Source organism: Sinocyclocheilus anshuiensis, unplaced genomic scaffold (assembly GCF_001515605.1).
Source record: "Sinocyclocheilus anshuiensis isolate Anshui unplaced genomic scaffold, SAMN03320099.WGS_v1.1 scaffold58, whole genome shotgun sequence".
NCBI lineage: Eukaryota > Metazoa > Chordata > Actinopteri > Cypriniformes > Cyprinidae > Sinocyclocheilus > Sinocyclocheilus anshuiensis.
The window spans coordinates 2,007,661-2,020,438 of record NW_015547688.1 but is presented as its reverse complement, the minus strand read 5'-3'; the positions used below and the strand labels follow the sequence as shown (position 1 = coordinate 2,020,438).

The following is a 12,778-nucleotide window of genomic DNA, read 5'->3' as shown; positions in this document are numbered from 1 at the left end:
AGAATATCTCTTTGGATTTGAGACTTTAGTCTTTGCAACTTTACAGATCTTCTTTATGCACCAACAGCTTGTAACACTTCAAAGAGAAAGGAAAAATTGAAATCGCATCATATGACCCCTTTAATGTTCTTTAAAAAAAAAAAAAAAGAAAGAAAAAGAAAAGAAAATAAGTGTACATTCTCATATTTATAATGTCCTGACAATAATAAAAGTACATATTATATCACCTACTATTTAATGTTTTTTTTTATCTGAATTATATACAATCTTAAACGTTACATGTTATCCAAATCACTGTAAACAGACCGTCTCCGGCAGCCAAAAGGGTCTGGCTGCAGCTGGCGCTTGCACTCTCAGACGTGCATTCTCAGGCTTGCACTCTCAGACACTTGCGCTTCCGCTAGCTACGTCACTTGCAGTCTTTTATTTGTTTTTATGCACTTTCTTCCTGTCGCGCGCACGCGCTCTCAAGTGGCCAAGACCGCAAGTGTGGGTATTTGGACAAGGCTTGAGAGTGCAAGCGCCAAGCTGCAGCCAGACCCTTCTCCCGGCAGCTCGCATCTTTTAGCTTGTCATTGCGTAGGTGAAACGCATCCCCTTGTTCGTCTCCGCTGAGGGATGTTTGCAAACGAATTCACATTCGACATAAGAGGATAAAACTATTTACTTTAAACTAGCGGTGAGAAATGCTTATTACTTAATCTTGCTTATTAATAATCTGCTGCGTATAGCACGGTTGTTTTATCTACTGCTCCGCGTGAGTCTCTGAAGCCTCGGTGTTTCCTGTGTCGTTTGTCCGCTTTTGACAAGCTAGTCGTCAGCGATCTCCTACGGCCTACTGTCGCTGTAGCTTCCTGCTTCTGCTAAACAACACAGAGCAGAATGAATGAGCTTCCTTGTCGTCTTCGTTTGCCTTGTACTTAACGTAATTAATTTAATACTCCGTTTTTCTCCCTTTTAACTGTTTCAGTTGTGAGACTTTTATCACTGGCTATTATTATGCTGCATGTTTATTTTATTTATTTTCAGGTGGAAGTAAATAATGGCTCCTCAACCCGTCATCCGATCTAGACAGACGGAAAAAACAATAAACGGAAACCCAACTCAAGTTGTCTGCACGGAGTTCAGCAACTACATTTTTATAGTTTTGACACAGTATGGTAAAATTGGGACACTTGTATCCATAACACCTGACACAAGGTCTGGTGAAAGCAGCCTACCCATGTTCAGTACCAGAGTACTGCTGGGAAAGGATGAGGTAGGTAATGAAGTTCGTTTATGTTGGATAATCGATAGGGCAGATAAAATCATGTTTGTATTTCACCTTGTCCTTTTTGTCTCCTTTGCAGCCTCTTACACATGTCTACGCCAAGAATGTTGCAATGTTTGTCTCACAAGAATCAGGCAACCGACCGGTCCTGCTGGGCCTCTCACTTAAAGACAACAGCGCTGAAACTATGAAAAACGTTAAATATATGATCAAAGCTTGCCAGGTTTGGTAAAACAGGAGGTCAAACGGCACTATTTCTGGATGAAGTCAAATGATGTATCTGCACAGTTTTTACAACGTAAATCTTGACTTGTCAGAATGATCTGCAAGTGCAGTTGTTATCACACACACTTTGAAAAGCTTGAATTTTAATGTTAAAATTAAGAGTGCTGTTCAAGATCACATCTGTTTGCCTCTGTATAATAGATGTCTTTCAGATGCCCTGAGATTAAAATTATATTTTCTTAACTTTTATTTTTTGGTGCTTATTTAAATGTCTCACACCAATCCCAAAGTATTTGAAGAGGCACCTGGTTCAACACTGCCAAACCACTGCAACAGTGTCTGCCCACTTTTTCAGCAGCCATGGTTCTGGAATTGTTTTTCTGTTTATTTTTCCCATAGGGAATTAAAAAAAGTATTTGTTGAGGAGTTATAAGCCATGAACCAAACAGTCAGCTACGAGGTGAATCACAGCTCTACAAACTGAATTGAAAGTCTGATTGATCTTTATTTATACTTAAAGTGATAGTTCACCCAAAAATGAAAATTCTGTCATTAATTACTCACTCTCATGTCGTTCCAAACCTGTAAGACCTTTGTTCATCTTTCTTCATCTTCAGAACACAAATTAAGATATTTTTTTATTAAATCCAAGATCTTTTGTACCTCCATAGACAGCAACACAACTGAAACATTCAAGGCCCAGAAAGGTAGTAAGGGCATCGTTAAAATAGTCAGTGTGACATCAGTGGTTCAATCGTAATGTTATGAAGCTCTGAGAATACTTTTCTGGGCAAAGAAAGCTAAAATAACAACTTCAACAATTTCTTCTCTTCCGTGTGTCAGTCTTTGCTGTGCGTTCTGGAGAGTACCACAATGCATGCGTGTGGTGCATGCTGATGCATGGAGCCAACGTAATACTTAATAACAGCGTAATTAATGACAGAATTTTCCATTCTTTTCCCTCTCTATTATATTTATCTTCCATTTATTCTATCTTTGTTTTATCCACATCCTACTTCTTGATATAGTCTATATTATTTTACATTTTCTTAAATGATTATTATTATGTGTGTGTGTGTTTCTTTAATATTGCTTCATTGTTGGTTCTGTCTGTGGTTGAACTATGGGACAAGGAACTAAGGGAAAACACAATAAAGAAACCTTGACAAATAAAGAACCCTGAAGCAAAGACGTATTTGAAAATCAGACAAATCCCTGGTTTAAAAAAAAAAAGTGTACTTAACTTTAATGAAGGAAAGAACAACAATCACATAAGGCAGTGTCATTTGTTTTAAAACAATGGAGAAAAAACCTTATTTGAAAGATGTAATTAATGTTTATTGCACTATGCAAAGAGCATATGGAGGCTGACAGTGCATCATTGGAATGGTTGGGCGCTAAAGTGTTCTATTGGCGAACTTTGTTGTGATTTTCTGATTGGTGAAGATTTCGTTGCAGAATTCTGGGTAATGTAATATTCTTCCAAAAAATATTTTGTTAAACATAATTATATATAAAAAAAAAAAACAGTTTAAATAATACAGGTTTTTGGCTTTAACATAGGCATATACCATGGATTAAAAGGCATATACCATGGACCTCATAGCTCACAGTCTGGAAAGGTGTAGCCTATAAGTTATCCTTAAAATCAATTCCTCTAGATCTAGGACAAAATTAATGGAATAATTTGCTCTCTAAACCTAACTGCTGCACCATATAACTGTTGGAGAAGAAACGATTTTTACAATTGATCCCTAATGTATATAGTGTGAATTAAGGTCATCTCTTCATGGCCCTCTTATGTCTAAAAGTGACCTAGTTTACCTGAATGAATCCTATATTATTTATGTCAGTACGCACAGTTCTGTTACAGATTTATTTTCTGAGATCTAAAATCAATTTAAGTGTATTAATTAAGACTGCACGTGTCAAGCAAGAATACTGCAGCAGCTTTGATCAACAGGTGCGCTCCTGCCGGTCATGTCACGTGACCAAAGACTATAAACTCGCAAAGTCACGTGAACTGGGTGTGCTGTTGTGTTGCGAAGTGCATACACCTGCCCTAATTTGAGACGGAACGACGAGATTGATGGTCTGGAATTGGGAAAAGCCTTTAGGAAAATAAGCGCTTCAGGATTTTTATAAAGATTAATTAGTTCCTGGGCAGTTTCCACCGAGCTGACTGACGTCCATCAGACCTGTCCATAGTTAAACGAGGAAGTGCGCTTGACTCATCGGTGTCGTCGCTCGGGCCATATCCACCTATGGCTACAAGTCGTATATCTTTTTTTAATCACTCATGTATGCAATGTATTTATTATTTTAGTCCCAGTGCGATGTTCAGTGTCAAGGGACGTTTATTGTAAAGTAATCCGAGTTTGATCGCACTAAACTCTCACAGGTGTCGACACTGTATCAGGGTAAGTGCTTCATAAAATATCTATGAACAGGTCTTACCTTCTGTTTCAATAATAGGTTTGATTACGTAGCTTTTTTTTGTCTTTTAGTGTAAAAAGGGCATATTTTACTGAAAAATGTTATGTATAATTTATGTATTCTGACGCTGCGTTTACAAAAACCATACATGTCAACCATAGTTTCCAGTAAAATATTATAGTAATCTTTGTTTTGATAACTATAAAACTATAATTAATAAAATATTGATAACTATAAGTCTTTGTTCTGTTCATTGGAACAGAAATAGTACAATTGATAGATAAACATGTAAACAGATTAAGGTTTTAATTTTCTTTTCTTTAAAAAAAATAAATAAATTCATTAATTGCATTAACTCAGGGGTGCCCAAACTCGGTCCTGGAGGGTCGGTGTCCTGCAGAGTTTAGCTCCAGCCCTAATCAAACACACCTGAACCAGCTAATCAAGGTCTTACTAGGCATACTAGAAAATACTTCACACCCAAGGTGGTGATGTGGTCATGATGTGAAGCGGAGAAAAAATTCTATAATGGTTTCCTCAAAAATATTAAGCATCGAGAACTGTTTTCAACATTGAACATAAAAAAGAACCATTACTAATAAAAAAAAGCATAAATGATACCTGATAATAACTGAGCACCATATCAGCATAGTAGAATGATTTCTGAAGGATCATTAATTCTGAAGGATTTGAACGATAGTGTATAAACAAAGGTGTAAATGAAAGAGATAATAAATATTTAGGCTATGACTATCATTTGGTTTTAAATTCAATTTTAAAATAAAAAATAAATTTTTTCATGTTTTTTATTTGTTTCCCACAGATGAATGAGTCTGGGTCCACTACGACAAATTTCAGCACTCTGTCAGTGGATTCAGATAAAAAGATGGATAATTCTGTCCCTTTGTCGTCATTCTCAATGCTGTCAAACATAACCGACATGTCTAACATGACCATGATCAGATCAAGTAATGGGACGGAAGTAGTGCGGGACGACCAGCTCTTCCTCAACACCCCCACGGCCCAAGCCTTGTCAGGGATTTTCGTTTGGTCTGCGCTCATCATCACCTGTCATCAGGTAGGCTCATTTCGAGGAACTAAATGTCACTAATGTGTTTGAGGACAACTAATTCATAGTAATCCTTTTACAGCCAGGCACTCGCACATCCAGCACAATTTCTAGACCACAGAGCTTCTTATTTAGCAACAGAAAGCATCACTGCTGCTTAATAAACCAGTATGGAGTATAGCAAGTATAGGCCATAAGGTGAGAAACAAATCTCAGTATTAAATGGACTGGTATTGTGGCCTGGGGAAAGCTGGAAGCTCTAATAGCTGCGGTTCATTCAGAGCACAGGCAAATGAAAGCAAATAACCTAGGCAGAGAAAACAAGAGCTGTACCATGCTGTCTCCTCCCTCATACCTGACCACAGGCTCATTATCATCTGCAGATCTTGATAATACTATGTAATTTTAGAAGGTTAATCTATGCCACATAGTCATTAAAGACTCAGTAATAACTAACCCTCCACTGGTTATCGATCATCAGAGATCAATAAATAGCTGCATGTTTGTTCTGGACTCGTCATCCATGTTTTCTTTGCTCTAAATGATTCATTTAGAGCGCTGTTACCGTCCTTGACCAATCAAAGTTAGCTACAGAGCAGAGTGGTACCTGGTCCCAGAGCTGATAAGAGTGCTGTGTAAACACACAATATGGCTTTAGTGTACTCTGGTGATCTAATGAGAGGATATGTAGCCAATAATATATGTGCTCTGACGTGCCATCTGCAATGTGCACCACGGGAACGCTTTTTAAGGAAATGATTGTCTCTGTGACAAAGCTTGTTTAATTTTTTTTCTTTGTGTGTGTAGTGTTTGGCAGTATTTGAAGTAGTTGTTGGTGTGATAATGTTTGCCGTTGTAGTTTAAATAAATCTGTTGGCAGTTTCTCATACACTAACAGTAAAAGATTTGGATGCAACTGAAAAAACAATGTTTTTTCTTGAAATCAGTGTTAAATAAATTGGGCCAATTTATGCTCACTAAGGCCACCTTCTACAAAAATGTTTTGATTGTGAAACATTACAATTTAAAAATATCGGTTTCTATAATATATGGTTATCTATTTTAATATACTGTTATCAATGATGCTGCTTAATATTTTTGTGAAAAATATTACTGTGATGTGTTGTCTTAACATTATAAATATCTTTTATTCACTTTTATTCCAGTAAATATACAGATATTGTATTTATTTATTGTAAATTGGTGAGGTTCAAAACTGTTTAAAAAGCATCCAAATTGGGTACCATGAAGTTGATTGAGCGAAAAAATGTAAAATTAAAATGAATGTTTTGATTGAACTTTTTGCTCACTACTAATTCCCATACTCCCATCCGTGTTTAATATTCAATTTTTTTTTTATATTCATAGTTTTTATGACTTTACTATTATTCTAATATGTGGAAATAGTGTGTCCAATCTGTTGACTGGTAGTTTATGCTCACAGGTTTGAAGCAGAATGTACAGCGTGAGCTGTATTTGTAAGCCCAGCCTTTGTTTATAGAAGTTCTTTTGTGCTTGATGAAAGACCATCAGTCACTAACCTTTACACCAGCTGTATCAATAAAAGAGAGAGATAAGGGCAGCTTCTTAAACACTAGACTGTTCAGTAAGTCTTGCAAAGGTTTGGCCACTTCTTTATAGATGTATACATGCTGAACAGTTCTTATTTGCTGGGGTATTTCCCTGTCCTTTATATTTTGCTGTTCATTACAGCTAAAAGCTTACATCATACCTGAATATCCATTTCTGTGGCATATGAATGAGTTCACCGTGTTGCCTACAGCGAGATGAAACCGGCTGGTGGTGGATGAGTTTGGTGTAAAAGTAATTGTCAGGTGAAGTGCCGGCACAGTATGAATATACCCATCTTGTGTGTCGAATTACCAATTATATTTGCCCACATTGTTCGGCTTCAGAAAAGGCCGAAATCTAATTTCCCTGCTCTTGCTGGTATATTTTGAATCCCTTTTCATTGCAGCCCATATGACCCATGAAGAAATTTAATATAGAATATGTTTCTCAAGCATCTGTTATGTAATTGAACTACTGGGATCGTACTGATGGAGAGCAGAGGTCAGGAAAGGTATTTCTTCAGCTCTGAATTGCAGTGCCCGCAGTGTGCCCGGAGGACTATGATTTGATTGCCTCCAAAGCGTCTTGTGTGCCATACAGAAGCCAATACCTCTGAGAAGCTGACAGTTTTGAAGCGGCCAAACAACGTAGGGATGCTGTATGGAGCCTGGAAATGAGTCCCTGTGTAGTGGTTTTCCTCTTCAAGTCATAATCAAGTCAAAACAGTCTGGTTTTTGTCCCTCAGACTAGCAGCAGAACGACTCATCTACCGCCATCCACGGCATCGCAAACAGCCGCCTGCGGAGGGTTGCGCGAGGCAACATATGTAAATCCTGAGGAGATTAAAGGAGCCCTCAGGATAGTTTTAGTATTTCACTGCCTTTCTCGGTTTCGCTACAAAAGATTCTCCCGGCGGAGCTTTTCTCGCACGCTGCATACTAAAGGCAGAAATTGAGATTGCGTTCCTAAAACACCCTGTTCTGAAGTTACTGATTTGCCTGCAAAACTTTCCCATCAGTGCCAAGTATATCAAAGGAGTCTTTGAAGACCACCTATTTAGAACATAAGCACCTTCTGGGCCAAACCTTCTTAAGTGAATTGTTATATATTGCAATGACAAGGCGCCAACAGCGCTCTTGTGTCGGGCTTTTCTCAGCTCTCTAGTTTTTACAAGCTTTACGGTCTTAAAGTTGGTGCTACACCTTGTGATTCACCGGCCCTTGTTTTTGGGCGCTTCGCAGCTCCACTGGCATTTCCTCTTTGCTTCATACTGGTTGTAATTAGCTTTGACTGCATCTCTGTGACAGCCAGCAGACAGTCAATGGCCAGAGCCATTATTGTGAGCACGGCTCTCTCTCACTGTCAGCTCCGCATTATATGGAGTCTGGTAGACTATGAACTTATTTCCCCTGCAGGCTAGGTGAAATGGAGGACATCAGTTCAGAGAGCAACTCCCCTTGCTTTTTTGAGAGCCCACAAATACATAAAGCCTCCACCCGTGGAATGAAGGACTCAAATAATCTGATTTCAAATGATTGAGTGTCCAAGAGTTTAAAGAACCCAGCGAATATTGAGCCCCCTCAGTAATAGTGTGAAGTTCAAAGGGACTGTAAGGACATGCACATGCCTCACAAACTCCATAGTAGTTTTCAAAGATATATTATAATACCGATAGTGCCAAACTTTAAAACTATAGAGCCAGTATATGCACATGTGAATTGTGAAAACACAATGGTTGCATTCTGTGCCTGGTTACTGTGTAGTTTGAAAAGCCTAAATTTAGACTAATAAACTATATTACTTGGTGGTAATACGCTCAGAAAAGATGTTTTTCCTTTTATATACATTTAAATGAGAAGTTCAGTCAGGTGTTTCGTTCAGACCCATTGCCACAGGTGAATAAAATCAAGCACCTAGCCATGCAGTCTGCATTTACAAACATTTGTGGGGGAAAAAAGGGTCGTTTTGAGGATACCTTTGAATTCAAGCATGGTACTGTTATAGGATGTCACCTTTGCAAGTCAGTTTATGACATTTCATCCCTGCTAGATATTCCACAATCAATTGTAAGTGTTATTATTGGAATATCAGCACGAAAACTGAAAGATTCATGGAGTGGATTTCTTTGGCTGAGCAGCTGCATGCAAGCCTTTCATTACAAAGTACAATGCCAAGAGTCGGATGGAGTGGTGTAAGGCCGGTTTCACACTGCCACCATGAGCAGCCCATATATATATATATTTTTTTGGCGTCCATGTTAACAAATGAGAGCATTCACAGCATGAGAAGGAGCATCGCATGAGCAGCACTGATGCAGTGGTTTTGGCGCCTAGTCTATTTTTTTCTGCGCTGTTCGCGCACAATTAAAGTGACCGCACACTTTTGATGGACAAAATAAAGATGATTTCACACAAAAAAAAATGCACAGAATAAGTATGTCTAGTGTGTTTTAACAAGAATTGGAGTTGTCAGAGAAGAAAATTAAGAATCAAAAATATGTATAGAAGATTTACCCATTTAAACTTGTTTTAAATTGTTCAGTTTGGGTGAGAGTATCGTGTATTATATTTTAAAAAAAAAACATTATTTAACAGCACATTGTATATCGAAGTATGACTGAAATGACATGATCAGAGCTGTTTTTGTTGTGTACCATTTACATGTGAATACTATCAAGAACTTTCAAGTTTATAAATGAAAACTTCTAAATACAAATTTATAGTTGTCTTTGTAAAGAAATATGTAGCTTTGGTGCTGGTGCTGTGACGCTGTACAAACACTTCCAGCGTGAATGCTCTCGCAAGTCTGCAGCTGCAGTGACGATGTAGTTATGTTGACGTGAAGCTGATGTGAAACCAGCATAAAGCAAACTGCCACTGGACTCTGGAGCAGTGGAAACCTGTTCTGTGGAGTGATGAATCTGTTTGGCAGTCTGATGGGTGAGTCTGGGTTTGGCCAATGCCAGGAGAATGTTACCTGCTTGACTGCATTGTGCCAACTGTATGGGGCTGCTTAGTTCCAGTGAAGGGAAATCAATGCTTCAGCAAACCAAGACATTTTGGACAATGCATTGCTTCCAACTTTGTGGGAACAATTTGACGAAGGCCCTTTTCTATTCCAGCATGACTGTGCCCTAGTGCACAAAGCAAGGTCCAAAAAGACATGGTTAGATGAGTTTGGTGTGGAAAAACTTGACCACAACTATATTAAATACCTGGGATGAACTGGAACTGAGTTTACTAGCCAGGCCTTCTTGTCCAACATCACAGCCTGACCTCACAAATGCTGTGGATGAATGGGCAAAAATTCCTACATAAGCACTCCAAAATCACATTAGGTGGGTGGTATTGAACCTTAAAAAAATAGGGGTGCTCTGATCAGGATTTTTGAGGCCGATCACAGAAAGCAGTATCTGCCAGTACCGATCTTTTTAAAGCTTTCTTTTTATAATTTATAACAATTTATATTGATACTCCAAACAGTATCATTCAGACATTTATTCAGGGCCTGAATTAAATTTTTGAAAATGGGGGGAATTCCCCTCTTAGGTGACTCTTGTGAGAGGGGAAGCAGCTTTCACACAGGAGTCCACTACTGATCCTTGGCTGTTTACCACAAACACAACATTTATCCATTATTTTGATTTCAAAACCAAACATTGTCACTGAAAATGCTTTTTCAGCATTGCAATTTTTTTTACACCGTGCAGTAATACAATCTTTCACAGACATGTTTAAACACAATAAATATAAGCAACACATTATTCAATGCATTTTACTTTTGCATTTACTTCTAGATTTATATATTAAAGGGGTCCTAATATGTTCTTTTACAAAGTCTTGATTTTGTTTTGGGGGTGTACTAGAACATGCTCTCATGCTTGGTGGTTCGAAAAACGCATTATTTTTCACATAATTTACATTATTAAAATATCTTTCTCCCCATCCTGGCACAAATGGCTCAATTAGTTCCGGCTTTAATGAAGGTCCGCCTTCACCTCCACGAGTGCCATCTATTATTGCCTTGTTTATCTAAAAGTGCTCTTTCCCTTTAAACCTTGCCAAAAAGCCATGTGTAGACTGTGAAACACAGTAGACTTTAATAATATGCGTACTCCTAGACAATGACGATTTGAAACACAGTTTTTCCTGTGTTGTTCAAGTTACATGGGAAAATTCCAGTGTGGGGATTTTTGTTTCACATAATCCATCTTTGTACTGTATGGAATAATAGTTTTATATAAATGAGTGTGTTTAGAGTGATTATGTTGTAGTCTGTAATAATCTATCATTTAAAAGTTTGGGGTTGGCAAGATTTTTTTATGTTTTTGAAAGAAAGCACTTATGCTCACTGAGGCTGCCTTTATTTGATAAAAAATAAATAAATACAGTAGTGTTGTGAAATATTATCATGGTTTAAAATATCTGTTTTCTATTTGAATATATTTAAAAATGTATTTTACATATATTTTTTTAATTTATTCCTGTGATGCAAAGCTGAATTTTTTGCCAGTCACATTATCCTTCAGAAATCATCAATTAGATCAATTTAATATATCCTTACTGAATAAAAACCTTTATTTCCCTTAATAAAATAGAGGTAATGTAATCTAATTGTGATTTCAAAGTTAAGTCTTAGTCATAGAGACCATCAGTAAAATCTTACCACAAGTAATAGTTGTACACTGAGAGACAATGAGATCTAACCATCTAATCTGTCTTTAAATAGACCTCTCAGGTTGAGATGGATTTCCTAGACACAAACAACTCCTCAATCTTGACCGTTTTTTTGCACAAAGTGACAGGTTATTTTTTTTGTTCTGTCTGCTTATTTAAAACTCACTGCGAATTCAGCAAAATGTTTGTGTTAGGCTCTCATGTATGATTGGCTTATGTTGGCTGTTTTTCTTTCTTTTGTCATTCTAGCATTTGTGATATACAACTTCCTGAGTCTGTCTTTTGAGTACCTTGGAGGAGAAAGTGCCATCATGTCGGAAATAAGAGGAAAGCCTATTCAGTGAGTGTCTTTACATTTACATTTAAGGCATGATAAGTGTGTTTCCTATGTAGAGGCTGCCCCAAATTGTAGACAATTAAATTATGCTACCAATTTAATATTTATGCTGCCACTCTGTAACTCATTTAGGCAAAGTTCTAAGAAAGCATCACATATATCCAGCATGGAGAAGGAAGTCCTACAAAATGCATAGTGAAGAGCTTTAGGAGAATATAAATACAGCATGTTGGACAACGCTGGCAAAAAGTTCATTAACATGCACAGGACATAATTAAAATCGATTCTCATGAAGCTCCTCTGGAAGAATGATGGTCGTCATCTTTTGAATTTTGTTGTCATCACTCACATGACCACCATGACTCAATGTGTTCGAGAATACATGCTAACCTCTAGGTTAAGAAACAAAATGTTCTATTTCTAAAGAGTTTGTGCAAAATAACTTTTTTTTTTTTAAGAGATCATTTCATCTATCCTCAAGAATTGCATCACCTTTCAAATGTTCCTTTTCATTTGCCTTTAACAGGTCTAGTTGCCTGTATGGGACATGCTGTTTGGTAGGAATGAGTTACTCCATTGGCTTCCTGAGATTCTGCAAGCAGGTTTGTTCACATTTTTCTTTAAAATCAGAATTACTTTTTCTTCACAGCAACATTTTTCATAACATTTCTTTTAAACATTTTAAAAACCCTAAAATATTCAGCTTATTTCCAGTGGAGTCCAAAAGTGTGAGACCAAATTGAAAATCTGGAAATCAGCCGAACATTTTAGGATTTTATCATGTCTCATGTCCCATTCTGTTTCGAGTACAAATGGCTATATGTGACCCTGGAGCACAAAAGCAGTCTTAAGTCGCTGGGGTATATTTGTAGCAATAGCCAACAATACATTGTATGGGTCAAAATTATCCATTTTTCTTTTATGCCAAAAATCATTAAGATATTAAGTAAAGATCGTGTTCCATGAAGATGGTTTGTAAATTTCCTACCATAAATATATCAAAACTTAATATTTTATTAGTTATATGCATTGCTAAGAACTTCATTTGGCGCCCTCAGATTCCAACCCTCAGATTCCAAATTTTCAAATAGTTCTATCTCGGCCAAATATTGTCCTATCCTAACAAACCATACATCAATGGAAAGATTATTTATTCAGCTTTCAGATGATGCATAAATCTCAATTTCAAAAAA

The 12,778-nt window shown here is 37.2% G+C and overlaps 2 protein-coding genes across 3 annotated transcripts in view; both read left to right on the top strand.

Annotated features, from left to right (window-relative positions):
• Positions 1-496: 496 nt before the first annotated feature.
• On the top strand, positions 497-1,738 carry LOC107703392 (proteasome assembly chaperone 3-like). 2 transcript variants are annotated; one of them, XM_016506003.1, is made up of 3 exons: positions 497-679; positions 1,030-1,258; positions 1,350-1,738. In XM_016506003.1, exons 2-3 carry the CDS (start codon positions 1,043-1,045, stop codon positions 1,500-1,502), a joined length of 369 nt encoding a protein of 122 aa, XP_016361489.1. In that variant the 5' UTR covers positions 497-679; positions 1,030-1,042; the 3' UTR covers positions 1,503-1,738. The 2 variants fall into 2 exon arrangements, with proteins under 2 accessions (XP_016361489.1, XP_016361490.1); XM_016506004.1 differs by lacking the exon at positions 497-679 and adding an exon at positions 709-925.
• A 9,763-nt stretch (positions 1,739-11,501) lies between these two features.
• LOC107703389 (transmembrane protein 184A-like) overlaps positions 11,502-12,778 on the top strand; it is an 11,971-nt gene continuing 10,694 nt past the window's right edge. Inside the window, exons 1-2 of the mRNA XM_016505999.1 lie at positions 11,502-11,588; positions 12,112-12,187. Of these exons, the coding sequence (XP_016361485.1) occupies positions 11,560-11,588; positions 12,112-12,187 (105 nt within the window). The 5' untranslated portion in view covers positions 11,502-11,559. The remainder of the gene's footprint in view (positions 11,589-12,111; positions 12,188-12,778) is intronic.